Source organism: Amia ocellicauda, chromosome 19 (genome assembly GCF_036373705.1).
Source record: "Amia ocellicauda isolate fAmiCal2 chromosome 19, fAmiCal2.hap1, whole genome shotgun sequence".
In the NCBI taxonomy this organism is placed as follows: domain Eukaryota; kingdom Metazoa; phylum Chordata; class Actinopteri; order Amiiformes; family Amiidae; genus Amia; species Amia ocellicauda.
The window spans coordinates 24,381,176-24,404,225 of NC_089868.1; the positions used below are offsets into that span (position 1 = coordinate 24,381,176).

At 42.1% G+C, this 23,050-nt stretch overlaps 1 protein-coding gene across 2 annotated transcripts in view; it reads left to right on the top strand.

Annotated features, from left to right (window-relative positions):
- Positions 1 to 7,478: 7,478 nt before the first annotated feature.
- LOC136714578 (excitatory amino acid transporter 5-like) overlaps positions 7,479 to 23,050 on the top strand; it is a 44,694-nt gene continuing 29,122 nt past the window's right edge. For both annotated transcript variants that reach the window (XM_066692132.1, XM_066692131.1), the window contains exons 1-2: positions 7,479 to 7,774; positions 20,407 to 20,486. In XM_066692132.1, the coding sequence (XP_066548229.1) occupies positions 7,634 to 7,774; positions 20,407 to 20,486 (221 nt within the window). In that variant the 5' untranslated portion in view covers positions 7,479 to 7,633. The remainder of the gene's footprint in view (positions 7,775 to 20,406; positions 20,487 to 23,050) is intronic.

Sequence of the window (23,050 nt, forward strand, 5' to 3'; positions counted from 1 at the left end):
TGTTCACTTTTTAAGACTGTTCAGTATTGGGAAGGACTTGTCAAGTGGAGTGGAGATAAGATCCACTACACAGCCCTAATCTTTATGTTGGTGAGATGTAGTGAGTGTCACATGAGCAAGAACCAATCTTCACAGAGATCAGAGATGCATATCACTTGTCTTGTCTTGTCCTGTCCTGTCCTGGCAGGCTGCACATCCCTGGTCTTTAAGTTGTACAAGGCCAAACACAATCAGAGATCACCGTCGTTTTGATATCTAGACCAACTGTGCACACTGTGACCCGATAATTAGATGAATCTGTGTCCTGAAGTAACCCCAGCCCCCATAGAAAAACACTGCTTCACAATACAATACAAAAACATGTGCGGCGCTAAAAAACGTTCAGAGACTTCGGCGATCAACGGTAACAGACACGTTTGCGTTGCCCTACCCAAACCAGGCCCCATTAGCTCCGTGTCTGCAAGTCATTGGTTTATTGAACTGCAAGGCTAATCCCCAGTCCCCCACCCATATACACTGTACAGCTGCAGGATTATACATTATTAACATCTATCATCTAAAGCTCATTACGGGCAGACAATAGAAACTGACGTCCGCGGTTTCTGTCCTTTTTTTTTCTCCTCCCTTTTCTAATGACATGTAATAAAAATAAAATAAGCTGGATGTAATTCTCTGTGTACTGATTGCATTTGCAATGTCAGAATAGGGATATTAAAGGTAAGGATTAGCATTGCAGTGACGGTGGAACCAAACCGTTTCCCTGCGATTTCCTGTAAATGCTGCTTATGACGACGGCGGCAGCCGCCATACAGTAGGCTATACATGGGTAAGGAGATCAAGGTTTTAAACACGACAGGCCGCGCTCGTCCTCGGCGGTGGCGGCGTGGTTGTTGTTCGTAGCACATCTAAAATATAAAATGTAATATAAAATGTCGATACTGAAAAGCAAATGGCCCTTTTTCAGCAAACCCCACTGACGAGATTGACATTCTGACGTTTGGTTGAAATTTGGTACTGATTTTGGTGACAGTTACGGCTTCATTGCTCGATTCTGAAATGTCTGCAATTCTGGGGAAAGCAATGATCCTGTGTTTAGTGACACAACGTGGTGCGAATGACAATACAGCATCAAATCCTTGTCAAAGCCTTCCCCTCTGCCTGAGAAAGTGGCTTATGTAAAGAAAACAAGGCTTTAAAGTAATTCTCTAGGATTTTAAATGTTTTCGGTATATAATGTACTCACAGCTTTGTGTGAATAAAAATCCCCCCTAAAACACAATATAAAACCACATTCCATAAAAGGGTACAAGTTCAAAATGTACATTGTTTTGTGAAATATATACCAGCCAGGGATACAGTGAGAAGGATGATCTGTTTACAGCCTATAGAAGAACTCGAATTGACCCAAATAAAGTCGTTTCCTTTCCTCATCATTATTATGAGAGCCTCCTCAATGAAGATGCTTATTAGTAAGACATCAAGTGGAGGAAATTGAAGAAATGAAAACTCTTTTGTGTGCTATTTACCTTGTGCTTTACTCCAAATTGGGGATTTGGTCTTTTCAGACACTCACGAGAGCAGTATAAACCTACGGGGGGGAAACAAAACGCAAAAGACATTCGTGACCAAACTAAACACCTGCTTCTTTTTTATTTAAAACATCTCTCTCTCAGTGTTTTATCCATTTCCTCTCTCTGTGGCTTTAATTCACGTACATACACTCAATAAATAAATAAATGGAATTTAATTTTGTTATCCGTTTAATACTGATTAAGCGAAAGCTTTGCTCGTGCTCCTTCGTCACAGCGACAGCCCAACGAGCAGATTTCGCCGGACAAAGTCTGCATCTCTGAAATTGTGGGTCACAAGTAGATTAAGCATCCTTTTTGGGCAAGCGGGGCCGACAGCAATGCTAGGAAGCCTAATAAACAACAATCTCTCGGCAATACAGTTGATATTGGATGTGACCTGCAGGTTATTGAACCCCATGCCATTTGTAAACTCTTCACTTTTGCTGGGCATTGAGTATGAAATAGTAAATTAACTATTTATAAATGCAGTAGGGAATTCTGAGCCAGGAGGTAAGGATTATATTCCCTAGAATAATATATAATACAAAAAACATGTTTTTACTATGTTTTAAATCTTTAGTATATATATATATATATATATATATATATATATATAGCATATTTCCTTCAGAAGATATACTGTAATATAGTGTATGTGTTTATTACCCCATTATTGTCTGTTTCCAGATTTTTCTCTCTGATTTTAAAATACATCTTGTATTTTCTTTTTAAAACCAGAAATATAGGACCATTGGTCAAATTAATAACAAAATAAGATGCTCAGTGTTCATCAACCGTCCGTTTTATTGCTCTGTACTTCTAAAGAGAAGAGATGTGAGGAATTTCTTCATTGCTGTTCAACCCCTGAGGCACAGCGAACGTGATAAATAAATCCATTAGAAGGAAGACAATTTGTATTTAATGTTCTGTTTATTGCTGTTATGGTTGAGTAGGCACTGCGATTTCCTGCTAATCTTTTGCCAGCTTTAGTGGGCTTTGATCTTTAGTTAAGCATATATTCCTGGATTAAGCAGAAAATTATACTGATGTGCAAACGTGCAATGGCCATGTTTCTCCAGGCAAGGCATGCATCTGTGAAAGATTGAGTTTTGGTTTTGGTTGTCCCTTTTGGTATGTAATTGTCTACCCAAATTAGCCCAGGCTATTAGCATAACCCAAATAGCAATTAAGACCATGGGCCCATTTAGTAAACCTTTTGCTCCCCACTTAAATTATCATGTACAAATGAAAAAACAACTTTTATTACTTCAATGTGTTTTCAGTGAAGTTTGGTAGATGTGTAAAGCAGTGATGTTGAAGGGTAAGTCAGTCTGCACCAATAATTAAAAACACTAAAGCTGTTGGTGTTCAGAGGTTACTTTATCCTGCAACAACAAAACAGCTGCATCCAAGAGTTTTATTATCCTGTTAGCTTCTTTAATTAAACGTGTTTCCTATTTCTTCTCTGCTGTGCAATATGTGCAACTTTTCATTTCATACATTCAGGCAGAGAATGAAGTTCATTTTTCACTTTTGTCTTGGAGGGAAGTCTAAATACCTGAAGACATGTAACTATTTGTGCTTTAAAACCCAATAGCTCTATGACATTGAACATGTCACCAAAGAGAAAAAAAATATCCGTAAACTGTCATGCCTTCTTTATATTCAGCTCAGGTTCATTGAGGAGTCTCCCAATGCCGTGACACTTGCCACGAAATATATTGACTTTCCACAGAGCCTGAAAAACAATATAAACGTTTAAGATTTTAAATTAATATTAAGCTAACACCTGGTCATGTATTCCAGCAACTGTTTTTAAGTGTTTCTGTAACCGTAACCCCAAAGCTCTCTGATGAGAGAAACTCAATTTGTAGTTCACAGTGAACCCCCCACCTGCAGTTCATAAATATGCAGCCGGAGACGTGCAGTTGATCTCCCAGTCTCTTTTATATACATGCAGTACATTTCCATTCAACACATCCCAGGGGGTTTATGCTCTGAGTTCAAGATCTGCCGATTTGAATTCCAAATGTTTGTTTTTTCTTTTTATAAATCTCAAACTTTCACACAATTGATGTTCAGTTCAGGAAAGATAAGTAAGTAAATAAATAAGCCTGAAAAAACAGATTATGGGGAAAGTGAACCTTTAGGGCTTTTAAAACTCTCTCCCTACATATATTTTATTTATCAGTTGTGCAGAAATGCACACACACACATCATAGAGGAGAGAAACAGCACAGATATCAGCTGTACAGGGATAGCAACTTCACGGGAAGTTACAGAACTGATATAGAAACATATTTTTAGAAATGGAGATGCAGTCCTGTCCTTGACTTCAAAGGTTGTAACTTGTAGACAACACACACAGATCCCTCATGCCCCAACTGTGACTTTCTCAACAAAGTGTGTGTGACCTTTCTCAGATTCCTCAAATCACTCCTTTCTCTCCCACGGAAACCATACAACATGGATGCATTGATCGAATGCACAATCCTACCGGGAGTGCGGCTGCAGTGGACAAGACTTCCTTACGGGGGGCGACTTTCACTTCCCATTGGCTGGACATGGATCAGCTCTGAGCCCAGGAGCTATGTGGACTTAACAAATTCGCCTTTAAAGGGATTTGAACACTAATTTAAACTCCTGAATGCATTTGTATTGTGTTGGTTAATATATAGTTGACAATTCAGGATCTGGCCAATCACTGTGTTGGCACATTTTAATGCTTGCCATTGACTAAAACTATTTGTTTGTTGGTTATGGTTGTTTATCGTACTTGTGCCTCGCTCTTCTTGTGTGCAGGTGAGGCTTTTGTTCTGGGCAACCGGGTTCGAGACAAAGATCTCTGCATATCTGTACACAAAGTATTGACTGTTATTATTATTATTTATCTTGCTAGAAACTGTTCATTAGATATTCATTAATTTCACTCTATTAAAAAGTGTAGGCACAGCAAAAATGTAACAACAGCCTTCGCATCAGCACAAAACAAGGAAGACAGCTATTTTGCTTCATTGATATTCCTCAGGTTTGTGGTTAAAGAGGAAGCTGTATGCTGTGGCAATGCAGTGGGGAGGGGATGAGGATATTAATCCATTCATAAACAAGAGAGGTGTTGGGTTGACAGCTGGGGGAAGCATGGAGTGCGTGTGTGCGTGTGTGTGTGTTGCTTGCTTATTTGTTTCCTGACAAGAAATAAGTAATTTTGAGCAAATTCACTGTCATTGCCTGCCAATATATCTTAAAGTTAGAGTAGCATTGTCAATGGTGATTTGGAGGATCGACTGAACTTCGTGGTGATGTTCTGGGCAGAGGGACACCTGACAGTGGACATCCTGGTCCATTTAAGTGTGAATGAATACTTATACTACTTATTTTCAGGGTTGGGATGCTAACCTACACTCAGTGGCTGCTGGGAATCCATCTAGACCACAACATATACTACCAGTCAAAAGTTGTACACCTCAATTTTTCCAGTTTTTATTTAAATTAGTTTTATGTCTCAATGTACTGTGAAATTAAACCATAGAACAAATAAACAATTGGAGATAAAGAAATCATGGAATCCTTTTGTTTAGTAAAATTTAACCCCTGAAGCTGACAAACCCCTCTGGTACCTTAAAAGGCACCAAATCTGTGCTCTTCTCTTTAATCCCATGTGGACTCTTCACTGTTGTGTTGTTTGCCAAGTGTTTTGTATCCCATGAAAGCCAAGACTCTCAGCTTTCTAACGATGTGAAGCATTCTCTGATGTGAAAAATGTGTTATCTATAACCCCCCCACCCACACCGCATTTACTCGGATACTTGGTATGAGTAGGAATACAAAATCTCAGAAAATATTGACAATTATGACATATTCTGGAACCAGACAGTCTACTGATCAAAACAAGATCATCCACGTTTTGGTAGAAGCAACACACACCCATAGAGAGCTCAAAATGTCAAGATGGAAAACTCTCTTCACAGTGTACTGATACACAACAATTTTACATAATTGGATCTGAACTTCTGTCTGTTTGATAGAACATCAAATAATATAAACTGCTGCTCTGAACAAAACAAGCCTATTTGCAAAACAGTATATAGCTCTGAAATGTACATTATTTTTCAGCTTTTTGGCAGTTTACCGCTTACCTTTGTACCATTTCAGGTTATTTACTGGGCTTGAACTGCTTACATTTCAATAAAAAAAATAAAAATGGGGGTGTTCTAAAACATTTGACCGGTAGTGTATATGGTGAATAATTGGTATAAATGCGTGATCCATATTGTTATCAATACACCAAAACTGCATCCTTTTTGTATAATAACAACGTATGGGATAAACTTTTACATCTGTTTTGGTCCACGATGTCATTATTTTACGTGCTACCATATGTTTTCAATTTAATCTATGGGATTATTGCAGAACTTTGTGATTTGATATTCTATCCTATTTCAAAAAGAAATAGTGAACCGGGCAACCCAATCGCCTCAGTAACAGCAACCAAAGAACAGGTGAGCGGGAGAGAGTTTGTAGTAAGTCTCTCTCCAGGTGACATCGGATTAGGATTAGTAGGGCATAGCAGTGTGTCACCGGAGGACTCCCACTGACCAGCACACCTCCCACAGACGTCTGGCACGAAGATAACAACGAAATAAGGCCATGGCACCGTCAACGGGAGAAAGACAAAGTGTTGTTTATCTTCATTTCTGTAGTGATGGGGGTTGACGTTGACTGGTGAAGATAAATAATACAATCTTCTGTCGCGTTTTGTCCGATTCCCCCGGTTCATTAAAATTAGTATTTGAAAATGAAATGCGTTGCTCTGAGGCAAAGCTGTGCATTGATTCCAGGGACGATATTTCTGAAGATTTCACAGGGGAGAGAAATGAAGGCAAAACCTGCAAGTTGTGAAGTTCTGAGCTCTGGCTGGGAGGTATATCTGACATAAAGGTACAAAGTGATTTGAGCAAGTTCATGATCAGTCTGTCACGCCACGCCGATGCATACAACGGTGCAATTTCGGATTAATCTTGTATGTTTCCAATCTTCTACTAATTTCTGCCCAGCTGACCCATATTTGCATGCCATGATTATCCCTATCTCTCTGTTTGTTATTAAGCATTCATTACAGGGAATTCCATTAAAAGGGTCTCTACAGGGGGCAGGGTTAGGGTTAATCACCAAAGTGTGTATGTTTGACAGCATGCATGTTTGGATTTTCACGTTGGAACATGAATACACAAGCAGCCAATGCACGGGCTTTCTCAGATGATTAATAAAATAATGCACAGGTAAATTAAACACTTTAAGATGAGGGAATCAAGAGTTAGCCAAAGGGAACCAGAACAGTGCCGTCAGATCGCGTTATAGCCGGTGAGTGCATTGTCCTTACTCTACACAAATATCTGCATGGACAAAATGAAGGAAGTGTGTCAGCTGTGAGCCATCCCAGCATCCCGGCCGTGTGCACAATCTACATTCACAATGCTGGTGTCCACCGATGGCATGAGAGGGATCGGGGGGCGGAACTACCCTACTGTCCCATTATCTGGAGAACTGTGCCCTCTCCTTGCTCCAATCCAAGTCCCAAACCAAACTCATCGTCCAGCCCTCTCCCTGGCTCTGCCCCTTCTCCCCTGTTTACGTTTGGTGCCGTCCTCTGTCCAATTGTTCAGAGCTCCTTAATCCAGCTTCAGACCCCCTTAATGTAGTGCTCGCTAATAGGATTGATGGTATTAACCCGGAGGACAATAATGCCAGCTGTCACGGGCCCCCTATTGGCAGAGCTGCTGCACTGGGGGTGGCCTAGGGTAGGTGGGGCAAGGGAATGCGCCTGGAAAGTGTGATGATCTCCTTAGTCCTGTACAGCTAGAGAGAGCTGCTTGGTCGAAAAGCCGAAAGTGCTTCGGAAGAGGGGATCTCAGGCTGCTTCACTCCGTGTCATCCTTTCCACTCTCTCTCTGTCTCTCTCTCTTTCTACTGTCTCTCTGTCCGACTCCCCACCGTCCGCCTCCTGTCTGGATTCTCCCATTCCATATATGGGGTATTGATCCGGCCCGGGCTGGGGTGTCGCGATGGCCGTGGCGCTGGACGCGGTGTGGGTGCGGGTGAAGGATGTGTGCAAGAGGAATGGGCTGCTGATCCTCTCTGTGCTCTCCGTCATCATCGGCTGCCTCCTGGGCTTCTTCCTACGGACGCGGCGGCTCTCCGAGCAGGTCAGTGCCCTCGCTGGTCTCTATCGGGTCCTCCTAGAGAACAGGGCTCCTTCCTTCACCTGTACCCCGCCTGCCCAACCCCCACATTGTATCTAGGCAATATTCTAGGTAGAGGGTACAGGTAGTAATTGCAAAATGCTGGTTTGGGTTTTGATTTCCTGTCCCGTTTCCCTTACAAAGCCCTGTTTGCTGTTTTTACTTTCTTAACTCACTTTCTGTTTATGGGATGGCACTTGGGATCTCAAGCATTTTTGAGAAGGGCATTAGGTGTGCTCTCCAGTGTGTCTCCAGTGTGAGATGATTGAGGACTGACATCGCAGAGGATTTACTATTAAACATCATGAGTGTAGCGCAAGCTGTTTCACAGGCACTCATTCTTAAACACTGGCACCGCTATAAAACCCCCTGAATGGTTCACGTGTCACCTAGAAACGCTGTGGGCAGCAGGGGGCTGAAACACGCCAGCCTTGACGAACACTGATTGGAGTGAATTCTCACGGAGAAAATGAATGTCTGGCGAAGGGAGCGGGACAAATGATGAACAAACCCCAGCCATATTTCAGAATATATCTAAAAATAAAGGGCAGCCCAATGCTTTGACTTCAGGGGATTAGCATTCAATCACACAGAAATGCTCTTAGCGATTGCACATTAGCTGAGAGTGCTGCTTAGCCCTTACCAACTGAAAACACATTGAAGGACAATATTTTCAAAAACATTACCAAGACCTTTTGTCAGGTTTCTTTTTTATATATATAAGGAGAAGTAGTCAGAGCTATGAGCAGCTCAGGCAGAGCACGTTATCTGTGCAGAATTACACATTAATTCAGGACTACTCTGAGGATTCGAAAAAAAAACCCACAAAAACAAACTGCATCATGTCTCATGTGTCTTCGCAAGTTCACTTGAATGAGATTTATAATTTTACACAGTTTCAACAAGGCCATTTCCACCCCCTTTAATATCCCTGTAATTCTTGTGTTTTCATTGGTTGGCTCCTGAAAGCTACCATAGCAGTGCAAGTAAACAAAACGTGTTTGCAGTTCACCAAGATCATTTTGCACAGTAGCTGGGAAGAGTGGTGCAGCTAATTTCCTCAGTGGGTGGACATCTTAATGAAGCACATTTCCACAGTGTTGCCGTTTCTTATAGTCAATTTGCACAGCAGTGATATGATTATGGTGCATTATCGTCTCCCTGTAAAATAGCTAATTTCACCACAGATTTTCGTTGAATACCATGGTTCGCAATAAGCACACTTAGACAGCAGTCGGTCAGTAAGACACGTGTCTGTCTTAACAGAACAGTTTGATGATGCTCCCGGCAGTTCCTCTGTGCTCAAATTCTGCATTGTTCATGTTAAGCAATCGTTGGTAATTTGTTTTTCACACAAGACTGAGCATTCCTGTTGTAACAGAACAACTGCCAATTGGAGGTTCGTCTACAGCATATAAATTTGTTATGAATGAGCGAAAGATAATGAGGTGAATCTATACACAGTTTGTCAGCCTCAGAAAGTGAAGCCCATTCAGGCAGTAGAGTGACAGTCACATATAAAGTGAATTATACATCAGAGTAATATCACCAGTGCTCAGCTGTCCTCTACTGTCCACCCCTTACCCTAATTTTTGTGGCAACTCAAGCAGGAAGCCCAGCACAACACAGTGGCACTGAGACTCAAACTGTGTCAATACAGGCCGCGGTGGCCCGGAGCCTCTGGGCACGTGAGACCAGTAGACTGGGCAGCTGGCAGGCGACCATCCTGTCAGGATGAGGCGGTGAACAGGGCTCCCCTGTCATCCTGGCACATCGAGCATCTCTCACAGGGCAGCAGCTGGGCAGGGCTGGATACGGGACTGTGGCACTCGAACGCATCTGACTCCACACAGGCTAAAGCAGTGACTGGAGGCAGGGGGCAAGAAAGCAAGTCTCGTGCTTTCTTCCATCACAAGCAGCAGTCCTCACTGGAGAATATTATTAACCTGTTTACAACCCCCCAGACAGTAGGCATTGAAACATGGTGGATGTGTCACTTTCCTATGTCTCTTTTGAGCCTTATTCTTTTTCCTTGTCACTTTTCGTACATTAGGAAACTCTATTTTTCACCTCCTTCCTCAAATCTTCAAATTCTCCATAGTTTAAGTCAAAAGTTTCCCTTAAAGAAAAAATGGTCTTTGTTTGTTTGTCTTTAAACCAGAGGGATTGCTTGTTCGGTGACCATTTAGAGAAGTGCTTTCCTTCCACAGAAAGGATGTATTAGAGAAGGTATTCAGCTCTTCCACACAAAAAGCCCTTTTACAGACTAAATGATCTGTATCCTTCTCATCCTGTACCTCCAGTGCCCTTGTTCAAATCCAAACGAACACATCTGCTCCCCCTCATCCTTTATCTGATAGCTTTCTTGTTACCATGGTGATACTTGTTTTGACATTTTGCTCTTCCCAATTTGTGCGGAGATCTCCTATACCTGAGCGCCGTGTTTTCTGGGGATATATATATATATTAATGTTTACAGTTCAAAGGTGCTTTATCTATATTTTGTTCCTTTGGGAAATAGTTTATTGTGCTTTCTTTAATACTGTGTAACTCTACTACAATGACTGTGTTTACTATTAAGGGGAGACGACCTTCATTGTTAAGGGATCATCAGCAAGAAGATTAATTAACTAATTAAGGGTCAATTAAGTTAGATCAGCACCATCTGCATGAACTGCCCTAACCCTGTACAGGTAACCCAACTGAGTGGCTGGAGACACTCACTGTGACAATTGGGGAATTAGAGAAGGCCCTGAAAATGGCCTGATTATAGCAAAGTTAAACCAATCATAACTGAATAGTTTTAGGATAATATGCACACACCATTAAACTCGTTTTCAAGGGTTCTTGGTGCTATAAGGTTGGTAAACAAGGCCGGATAATTTATTCACTGGGAGGCTGATTGGATCACTGATTGGTCTGAGAATATGAGGAAGGCCGTGCCCCATTGGAGGTCACTTAGTCCAGAAGATTTTATTTTTGAACTGATTAGCACCTTCAGTGCTGGACTGAGCAGGGATGCTCTCTAACAAAGGGCTGAAATGTTTTTGTTTTTTATATGAAGATGCTAAGAGGGAAGTGTCTGTGCTCCCACCATGATTTGGGATCCAGATTGTTTGGTAGTCTCTGGGTCGCTGAACCTGGGTCTGCTCCAGGCTGGACCCCAGTCTTCCCAGGCCAGTCCCATTGACTATTGATGAAATTGTCTCTGCAGTACTCCCGATATCTTCGCTGACATCGCACTGCTGTCCGGTCTTCTCCCCCCACACTGCTGACATGCTTTGAGTTGTAGCTCTGTCACAAAGAGAGGAAATGAAAGCCAATCATGGCCACCCAAGGGAGTGTCTTCTCATCATGCTGTACTGTTGGCCTTGCTCTTGAGAAAACCTATTATTGTAGTTTTCCTTGCTGCTATTGAAGGCCACAGTGCCTTTTATCCATTTATCCAACTGTAGACCTTACCGAAGCGAACATCTGAAATAATGTGTGTTTTGTTGTTTGTTGTTTGTTCTAAGTTCATTTGTATGTTTGCTTCTTTTCAATTGTGTCCTTCATCTTGAGAAGGTCAGTATTGCAGTGCAGCATTTTATTACCAAGTCTATTTCCCACCCTGAGCAGTGGGTGCAGTCATGCCATTAATGAGGCTACTCTACCATCGTGCTTATCTCTTCCTGGAGAGCCAGAGTCCTGATCGTGTTCGAAAAGGGACACGTCTTCACATGAAGGACTCTCCACCTGAATGAGTCCAGCAAGTTAAACATTAATATGAAAATATGAACGGGGTCCGTCTCATCTCTCTGGCTGATCTGCACTTTGCTACTTGTCTCATATTCTGAGCTCTCAACAAGGCTAGTCTCAAGGTCGGGACCCTGTATCCTGGGAAAGGCCTTCAGTTTCAGGTCGTGTTTTTAACCCCTCAGTCACTGTTCTTTCGATTAACGATCAGTATTAGTGGGAAGTCTAACTTTATCGGTGTTTCCAGAAATGTACCTGCACAGGACTTGGAGTAACCTATTATCTATACAAGAGCGTGGCTCATTAGGAGCAGTCATCACCATTGCCTTTCTATTGCTTCCACCAGTTGTCGGAACAAAAGGCCGTCAGTATGTGTATTTAATTTATTAGAAGTGTTATAATCTGCAGTCTGTTGTGGTGATGGCTGGTGGAGAAAGACAGTCCTTCTCATGGAATCCTGTAAGTGTCAGTTCGGTGTCTGTTCGTACTAAAGGGATATGTTTAACATTCAGAGAAGGGGTCTGAGGAAGGGAAAGGAGAAGGACAGGAAAGTGCGGCACAGCCGAGACCTCCTCTTCAGCATTAAAGAGTCGGCTGCAGGCAGCATCCGAATCCTGGATTAATGAGCACGCTGGAAACCTTAGAGAATTCATTGTGTGAAGAGTGTCTTGACTTTGAAGGTTAATACTTTGGAAAGCATTGTCACCAGAGGACTGATTCATCACAATAATGTGCTTTTTAATTAATTGTAGATACTCAAGAGATTTCAAATACTGAACTTAATTGCTGAGGTGGGACATATTTAATAGGTTCCCCATAAAACTGCAGCTCAATTGTTTGTCTTTATTTAATTTAGTGTTTCAAGTTTTAGTTTTCAAACGTTTTCTAGTTTTAGTTTTCAAATGATCCCCCACCAAGATCACTTAATACCCCCTCGCTCATAAAACTGAGAAAGAGGGGTTGTCTGTGATGTCTTGATTGTGCACCTGTCTTTTTAAAGTAGTATGTTAGTGTGACGCCTCTCCCTTCAGTGTGTAGCTCTTGTCGAGTTGCACAATCAGGTGAGAGTGAAGATTGATATTCTTGATGTGATATGCAGAGTTGAACAAGGGTAGTTTAATATTAAAACATTGTCAAACAATAATGTAACACCTGTGTGACCCTTCGCTTTAAGCTTCGTTAAGGATTTGGAAGTTATCCAGAGATGAAACCCTGAAGTGTTCAGCTGTTTGAGCCATTCCTGAAGTATTTTTGCTTCTTCAGTTTTGTAATCTGCATTAAGCAGGGTGTAGAATTGAAAATGGCTGCACCTTCTCTCACACCTGCAGTTTGGGCACCCATTCACATTTCACAAGTACAATATTCATAAACTCCTAACTTGACATATCCAGTCTTGAAACCGATAACTGCTGTGAGGTCTGGACTTCCCCAGCTGCAACATTTGACTTCCTACAAATACTCAACGAATATGATCCGTGACTGTACAACACCTAGCTTACAGGCATCACAAGGTGTTTACATTTTACAATTTCTAAGTCCTTAAACCAGGACTTTTTAACACAGTAAAATAAATGATCCTATCCTAGGGGAGGGAGGGTGTTGTTTCCCATATCTCCCAGGTCCCAAATGCTGGCTGGGCTGCAGCAGGTGACCGCAGGCATGGAAAGCTGGCAGGATACGAAGGAGGGGTTACTGCAGCAGACAGGGACGGTGCTTAAACACCTGATTTCAGTGCGGGCACACAGACTGCTGGATTAGAGCGCTGTCACGTCACCAGCTGTTCGCCCGAGCCGGACCTGTGCTTACTTCCTGCTGAACGGTCAGTGACCACTCATTCGCTGCGACAGATCAGCTGTCCGTGCTCTTAATCGGGCCTCTCTTCTCTGTGTTTGCTCTGCCAAGAGCGAAGGGGATTACACACAACCATTGATATGCTATTTCACCTGTCAGTGGCCACATACCATTGCTGTATGATTTGCAAATTAGAATATGTGTTAAAAGCTGACAGGATGGATTGTGTCTTTAATGTACGCACACTGCATTTCAAGGTGTGCAGGTGGGCAATCTAAATTAAAGCATATATTGTCTATCCCTGGTTTTGGGGGGTGATTGTGGTTAACTTTCACACAGGCATCGGCCCGGGCAGCCACTGCTCTCGGTCAGGAGGTGACAGTGCCTCATGCAGCAGCTTTACCTTTGCCTTGCCAACTTAATAAGTAGGTTAATTAAGGAAAGCACTGACTGCCGCGGTCTTAAGACAAATGGGGTGACCTAGTGAGTTGCGTGGCCTTGTGCCCTGTCGACGTATTTACCGGCACCCTGTCCTATTAGGAAGTCTATTGCTTGCCCGAATGTCTGTACTGAGTTTCAGTTTCAGACCCAGCAATAAGTAGACCTACTTTTTTATTTTAATGTTATCTTTAAATGCAAGATGTGAGATCTCTGCCTAGAGTATGGTTCAAATACTGCAGGTTCTTTGGTTCTCCTATTGCTCACGCCTGTGGACTGGTAGCAGAGCAATTGGAGTATCACAGGGAACAGAGGGGCTAAAGCTTCTTGTGATATGTGTAAACTTGTTCCTCTAGGGGGATCAGAGGGATGGTCCCACCCACCCACCCCTCTCCACCTCGCTGGAAACGGAGTGCATGAGAGGTGACCTGGACACTGTGTAAAACTTCACAAGTTTGCCAGTCTGTTCCTCCGTGGATTTAATAATTGCCTCATCTAAAGGTTACGGCATCTGACAGAAATCAGAAGCAGACAATGTCACGACAGTGCAGTACTCTACTGGTTCACCTCTCCAATATTCCCTCTCCAGAATTTGTGATGTGCTAAATCTGTTTTTAAAATCTTCTACTGATGCAAGAACCTTCCTATTCCTGTGTATGCTTCCTATTTTAATGAGGCCTTTTACTGCTTGTGCCCTCTTAATTGGCTGTTTGACTTGGATGTTGGCATCTGCACTGTGCCAGTTGTGAGTGGCACTCATACAAAGCTCTCTCGCTCTCTCTGTCTCTCCCTCTCCCTCGCCCTCGCCCTGTGTCACTTCTCAGTGCTGTGCTGATCCGGCTCTTAAACTAGAAACTAAGCCATCCCCCCATAATGCAGAATAGAAAAGCTCTTTAACTGTTATTATCGGCTCTCACCGCTTGTATTTCCTGCAGTGCTGCTGCAAACTGAACCTAAGAAGACAGCCAAATGATTTGATACATTTTAAGTGAATGCCAGTGTGTGGGGCTCAGGCTTTAAGCTTCAGGGAGTCTTGATTGTTTGCTCAGGGTTAGGTTATCTATGAGTTGTAAATGTCATAAACTGCAGCAGCACAAGATTGTGGATTCAGTCTCTAGGAATCAGGGACTACAATTATGCTGAAATCAGGCACCATATAGAATTCCTCCAACCGAAGGCAGAATTGATGTCAACCATGTAACGGGGGCATTCTGTAGCCAGGGGCATGATGTAACATTTAATTTCCACCTTGATTGTTATGTGAATTAGCGGATGGCCTAATTCACCAACTGGTCGCACCTGTACTGCAGCTATTAAGGGGGCAGCTGTGTTTCGTGGCTCAGACCCCAGAGGATGAGAGAGGAGTGATTTAGGAAGGAGAAGCTGACTCTTCAGTAAAACTGTGACTCTTTTTTTATTTGTTTCTTTTATTGCTTTATACATCTTGAAATCGCCCCAGTATCATTTATTTATACCCTTTCCATCTCTAATTGCAGAGTTCACCCTTGCATACACACTCCCTCCAAAGCGTGTACAGGTATCATGCAGCACTACAAATCCCTCTTAAATACGTAAATACTGTTTCATAGGACTAACCAGTGGTGTAGTCGAGGGCATAGGCAGGCATATGCCGTATGCCCACCTAAATTGAAGGGAACTTTGCGTAATTTGGGAAGATCTTGCGTATACCTTTGTATAATTTCCTATAATTAATTATATTGTTCGTCTGCCATTCCCTGGTCAACAAATCCCCAACAAATTTGGGAATTAGAGTATATCCACTATCTTAGTCACCACTACAGCACTGGGACCAACACAGCATTACAATCAATGAGATCATTATATGTATGCAGTTGCTCTTGAAATGCCACCAAACACCCATGTGCCGTACGTATGTGACAATTCTTTATAACCATGCGGATATGTGATTGAAACGGAAACCCAGCTCTCCATACAGATGGTCTGGTGTGGATAAAAGCCCCGGGCGCTGCTGCTGGAGTGGAACAGATTACAAGACGGAAAATTACAATTCAAAACTTGCTGTTGTTCGCCGCAGCGATAACAGCTTTACCAGCGTCTTATATGTCTTGCCTCGTATTTAATCGTACAATGTTGCTACACAGCGTGGCACATCCCCTTTTCAGCATAATCTCCATCGAAACAAGATTTTATTTCCTTAAGATTCCTCATCCAGTTACATAAAGCGAATGACCCCCTAACCCGCCTATGGAAATGCACAGCACACACCCTGCAGACATTTATTGCACTATAGAGAATGTGATCTTTTAAACATAAATCGTACAAGCTGGGGACTTCGGTATGCTCTAAATTAGCAGTGGATTTACAGTTTTGTTACCTGTTAAATGAAGATGCATTAAGCCTTGCTGGGTAAACCTGTGCAAGCCTGTTTGGTCTCAAAACAGTAGCAGTCACTTGAAAAGCAGGCGGAGGACATAGACCATTGTCTGGATATTAGCTTGGATATTGGATATTTGCTTTTATCAACTTTCACATTCTATTGATAGAAATCAGGCAAACCTGCAATTTTTTTTATAAAAAGTTAAATAATGATCACGTAGGTCATTCATAATACAGTAAATTTTCCAATTGCCTGTTCATCTAAAGTTATTTTTTTTTGCTGTAGCCAGCCGTTCAAGATTGCACCTAATTGAAATAGATTCCTGCCATCGCTTCATAATTACAGATTAGCACAGATAAGATTAGGGACGTTCATAATTTCATGACAGGGAGTTGTTTTTTTACCATCTGTGGACTGAGGTTTTATGGCTTGTTGTGGAATTATTGTTCTACTAATTATAAATTAGCAAATTGTCGTTGTTGTTGTTATTATTATTATTATTATAAAAAACACAAACGGAAAGAAGGTCCCAGAAATGCAAGACAGATTAACGTGTATTGACTGGACTGCAGATACTGTATATTCTAGGTTGGTGCCAAGGTGACACCTTTAGAGATGCAGCTTTCATGCACTCTGTAACAAACAAGGACAGGGACACCACAGGGACAGTACTGGGTGCCTTATAGCACTCATAGAGCTCAATCACTGTCTCTGGTATTTAACTGTAGTAAATTATGGTTTGAGGTAAAGCTTTAGGCAGGAAAAGTGCTTACTGTACTTTTGATTTGTTTTTCCAGAACCCACAAGTGCTGCGAAATCTATCTTGTTCCAAAATGTTTGTGTGCGCGTCACAGTTGCTCCTCAGGATTGTCCCTGGGAATATTTATTTTATTTGTTTCTGCTTTATGTGCTTCTTCGCGGACGTGGCCGGGATGCCTAGAGTCTCTGCAATTCACGAACAGCTGGGATCCTCACTGGGCGAAAATGCAGCTTAACCTCGTGTCTATCTGATCAAGCCAGCTGCAGAAAAGGGCAAGCTGTAGGATGTTATACTGCATGAGAAATTGTGAAATTGTAATTTTTTGTCACGTCTTTTGCTCAGTGGAGTCTGTAGCTGTGATATTTCTCCGGTGTGGGCTGCCATGAGAGGCAGTTTACAAGCTGTAACCCGACCAGAAGTTGAAATTGGAAAGGCTGGCAGGGGTTGTGAATGTTGTTAACAGGGCTAAGAGATCCTCTCACAGGTTTATATGATCGCCACAGCAATGCAAAATGTATGTCTTCAGTTTATGAGCTCTATGATCTAGATTACGGAAGCAATGGCCATGACACTAAAACAGCAGGGTCCTTTTCATCCGCTCTCCAAATGACGGTGCTTTAATAATCTCCTAAATAAAATGTGTCTTAATTTTAAAAGCTGGCTGTTTAAATATTCATTCCACTACGAGAGATGGTTACAAGTATCACTATTAAAATGTTAATAATATATGTGTATATGTATTTTGGTCTAGGGCTGCTGAAATTTGAACTTGATATGCATGTAAATATGTGAATATAGAACTCAAACCAATATAAGATATACACTCACCTAAAGGATTATTAGGAACACCTGTTCAATTTCTCATTAATGCAATTATCTAACCAACCAATCACATGGCAGTTGCTTCAATGCATTTAGGGGTGTGGTCCTGGTCAAGACAATCTTCTGAACTCCAAACTGAATGTCTGAATGGGAAAGAAAGGTGATTTAAGCAATTTTGAGCGTGGCATGGTTGTTGGTGCCAGACGGGCCGGTCTGAGTATTTCACAATCTGCTCAGTTACTGGGATTTTCACGCACAACCATTTCTAGGGTTTACAAAGAATGGTGTGAAAATGGAAAAACATCCAGTATGCGGCAGTCCTGTGGGCGAAAATGCCTTGTTGATGCTAGAGGTCAGAGGAGAATGGGCCGACTGATTCAAGCTGATAGAAGAGCAACTTTGACTGAAATAACCACTCGTTACAACCGAGGTATGCAGCAAAGCATTTGTGAAGCCACAACACGTACAACCTTGAGGCGGATGGGCTACAACAGCAGAAGACCCCACCGGGTACCACTCATCTCCACTACAAATAGGAAAAAGAGGCTACAATTTGCACAAGCTCACCAAAATTGGACAGTTGAAGACTGGAAAAATGTTGCCTGGTCTGATGAGTCTCGATTTCTGTTGAGACATTCAGATGGTAGAGTCAGAATTTGGCGTAAACAGAATGAGAACATGGATCCATCATGCCTTGTTACCACTGTGCAGGCTGGTGGTGGTGGTGTAATGGTGTGGGGGATGTTTTCTTGGCACACTTTAGGCCCCTTAGTGCCAGTTGGGCATCGTTTAAATGCCACGGCCTACCTGAGCATTGTTTCTGACCATGTCCATCCCTTTATGACCACCATGTACCCATCCTCTGATGGCTACTTCCAGCAGGATAATGCACCATGTCACAAAGGTTGAATCATTTCAAATAATTGGTTTCTTGAATATGACAATGAGTTCACTGTACTAAACTGGCCCCCACAGTCACCAGATCTCAACCCAATAGAGCATCTTTGGGATGTGGTGGAACGGGAGCTTCGTGCCCTGGATGTGCATCCCACAAATCTCCATCAACTGCAAGATGCTATCCTATCAATATGGGCCAACATTTCTAAAGAATGCTTTCAGCACCTTGTTGAATCAATGCCACGTAGAATTAAGGCAGTTCTGAAGGCGAAAGGGGGTCAAACACAGTATTAGTATGGTGTTCCTAATAATCCTTTAGGTGAGTGTATAACTATTTGAATTACAGCCTGTTCAAGTATTGATAAACAGGGTTAGAAAGCTGTTCGTTTCAGGGTTAAGTCATTTAACAGTGTTGTGTTTCTCCACTTTAAGAGAAAGCAGTTAGGGTTTACATTTGTATTTTATGATAACACTTGGATTGTACATCATGTAACACAAACACAAGTGCTACTTGGACACATGTCCCCTTGTAACAGGGTGTGCGGTTCCTGGAGCAGTCTGCTGCGCTGTTGTCTCTGGCTGTACTTGTGAGGCCTAAGCTGGCCAAATCCGTTCCCCTCTTCCCAGAGTGGTGTGCCGCCAGATATTTCCATTTCTGCAGCCAGAACTAATTAGCTCAGCGTTTCTTTCTTTCTGCAAATTGGAGAGAGAAATCAGGAGTTGTGGGGGGGTGGGGAGGGTGTTGGTTTAAGGAAGGAGACGGAAGAGATTAGTTTTGGAAAAACAAAACCAGCAGATTTTAGCTGTGCGCTGCAAAACGGAGGCACCGTATTTATTAACGCAATCCTCAGCACGGAGACAGAAGATTTAAATGGCAGAGTACCGACCTGATTCTTATGCACTACCGTGTTTACTTGTCAGTAGTGGATCAGTAAAAAATGTAAAGCCAGGACATAGTGATACAGGCGTATAAGCTGGAGCATATTGTAGAAAGCATACTTACTTAAAATCGATGAACTAAAGCACAGCGGTCACGCATTGACAATGAATGAACCCGCACTGAGTTCATCTGACAGCAGCTTAAGTGTGTCTCAGAAACCTGCCAGACTCCTAAAAGGCCTCCAAGATATTACAGGCCAGGGAAGTGCAGGCCGGTCCTGGAGAGTCCCAGGGTCTTCCAGTTTTTCATTCCAGTTGAGTTCAGATTGACTCAAGAGGACCAATTATTTGCTTCATTGAGACACGTTAACCTCTTTTCCACATCTCTACCCATGAAGCACTGCAAACCCCTGTATAGGATTTCATTTCAATGGATCCCACTCTCGCCCGGCTTTAGTTTTCCGTGTATGTCCCTGCAGGCTGTGTGCGTTTTGCTGTGGTAGTCAGCAGGTTTTGTTCACGGCCTGAAAGCGTCCGCATTTCCCAGAGCTCACTAGTAAACACGGCTCATGTAATTGCCGTGAAATGCTTGCTGTTGGCAGGTCTGTGAAAATTCAGTCTCACCAGAAACAAAACAAACAGAAGCAAAACAGTCCTGTCGTTGTTTCTGATTGATGGTTTGTTTGATTCCAAGGTACAGTACATGCAGCCATTAAACATAGGAAAATGTTCTTGTCTCGCGCTCACGGACACCTGCTGAGAAATGACCCAAGTCTTGGGGTTGTGGCCAAGTGTTTATTACATTTGTATTAACATACTAATGTTCTTTTCTCTTCCATTTTTGTTGTTGTTGTCTTTTTGTTAGTATTTTGTACAGATTGGCTAATCCATTTAATTTATTTTCTTCTTCCACAGGAGGTCAAATATTTCCAGTTCCCTGGAGAGCTGCTAATGAGGATGTTGAAAATGCTCATTCTTCCACTTGTCGTTTCCAGGTAAGCCCACACTTTACGAATGTCTCTCTCTCTCTCTCTCTCTGCTTTGCCTGAATCTTAGAGAACACTGTGTGAAATCGTTATCAAGTTTATCTAGGAATGTTCTTTTCTGATTCATTGTCTTTCAAATGTACCGTTTATCTCTGCATACAAAGGAACTTTAATGTACGACGCTTTGCTGAAGTACAATGGATAGAAAGCAGTTTAAATATGGTTTGGTATGGAGAACAGAACATGCATCCTGGACTGTAGCGTGACAGTAATTTGCAGGTCAATATGAAAGTACTGAACTGGGAGAGGATATTATGTTGAAGCTTTGCAATAAGGAGTTTAAGATACTGTCGATTTAATCTTGTGAGAAAGAAAGGGATTGCGCGTGGAGAGGTGTGTATTGAGTGGCTGGGGGTGAGAACAGGGTCACAGCCGGAAGTGTAATCTCCACCTGTGAAACTCAAGCAGGAATACATGGAAGTGTCATTTCTATTTCAACAAGTGTGCAATTTAAAAAAAAAATAATAATAATAAGTACCTAAGCTAAAATGACAATGTCTTTCTCCCTTTCAAGAGAAAATCAGAAAAAGGAACCCAATTAAAATAGACCATAATTAGCACCACTAATTGATGAAATATATGATATATGTAGTGCATTTTAGATATATAATATGTATATAGACATTAAGAGTATATGAGTTGTCATCTGTTTCCCTGTTTGACTATTTTGGGTACACCGGGGACATGTCTGTTGTCACGTCTAGTCTCATTAAGGCTATATTGTCTAGATTTATGGTTTCTCACATGGTCCGTGATGACTCTATACAAAGATGAATCAGCTAATGTGTGAGTGCATATGCATACACATACAAAATATACACACGCACACGCAGAGGTGAACATATGCAGTCGGACACGGACATCCACCCACAAACTCATCGTACGGACGCAGAGCACCAGGGCCTCCGGCATATTAACTTCACTCTCAACTCATTTCTGTTCCAGTTCGTGTCTCGGATAACAAGTGTGGCGTTCAGTATTTAAAGGCATCGCTTGATGAAGGAAATGAGAGAGAATGAAACGTTGGGAATGCAAAGACGCAGTTTAGCCTTCGTGTCCTGTCCTCACTGGGGGAAACAATACTGATGAATGATCATACCTGCTAAGATCCACACCCTCCCTGAGAAATATAATCTGAATGATTTGTGTTTGGGAGAGAGCAGCACAGAAACAAGCAATAAAGTGCAACGATGTGGATACTGAGCAGTAATATATCCATCCAGAGCAGCATGTGAAAGTGATATTGCACACTGGGACAGACTGCTTCATATTAAGATGGTCGAAAGGGTCTTTTAGGGCAAAGGGGAGACAGGAACCAGAGAGAGTTTCGGCCAGGACATCCAGCAGTGTGGTCAGAGTCTGCTTTCGAAAAGCTGTCCCTCTTACTGTGACAGAAATCTGACAATCTTATTCTAAGGCTACTTGTGTATTTGACGAGGAAAACCTAAGGGAAAATATAATAAATGCACATCCTCGCAGAATTATGCAAATATCCCCCAGAGACTAGGAATCCACCTGGGGACAGATCCTGCAAGATCTCCTTACAGCAGGGGTGCACAATATTTAGTCTTAGTTTCTGTGCTTCTAGTAAAATTCTTAGAAGAAAAGTCAGATTTTGCTTCTGCCTGTTTTCCATTTTGCTTTGCTCTCACTCTCTCATGTCAGCAACCACGGCGCTGATTGGCTGTTGTCAACCCGAATAGGCCATGTATTGTCTTCCCACAACCAATCACATTCAAGTATAATATACAACTGTCAGCCTGTTCGTGGCATTATCGGGATTTAAAAATTCTAGTGGTGCGAGTTTCGCAGGATGTACATTTGTTTTTGATAGTTTTTTTACGTTAAAAGGGGAACTCCACCAAAAAGGCATCATTTCTCAGGTTATTCTAGAAGTAGAAAAATTCTGTTTCTCATGTCCAGCTCATTGTATGTACCAGAGTTCGAAAAAAAAAATGCTGTGACGTCACCAGAGTGCTAACTCTGCTTTGGTGAAAGTCAATGGCGAAAATCAGAAAAGTCACGAAAATCTTAAATAAATAACATTTTATGCACATTCGATGGCCCCATCACCCTATTTCTCCAAACGATCCATCAGTTTGCAGTCATAAAAACTTTATTTCACCACCCAGAACTATTATTTAACGTTATTTTATTCGAGGGACTGCCAGAGGGGAATCCCCGTGTGTACTCAGTTCGCAAATTTAGAAGATTTTAAAGATATCTGTGTGTCTGATCTTTATGTGTGTGATTTATAAGAAGTATAATAGGTCGTATGAAGGGTGTCTGGTATTAGTATAAGAGCAACCAGAACTCGCACAAACTCCATGAGATGACATCTCTCATATAATAAGAGACACCCTTTCACACGACCAATCATAGAATAAAACAGCCCGAGCAGTCCTGCGGGTTGTTTACAGTGTTTAAGGGTCTGGGAGCCCAACCTGCAGCAGAAATTGATTATTTTTTGCAGGAGTCAGGTACGTGTGTGGGAGCAATCTGTCATGTTAGAC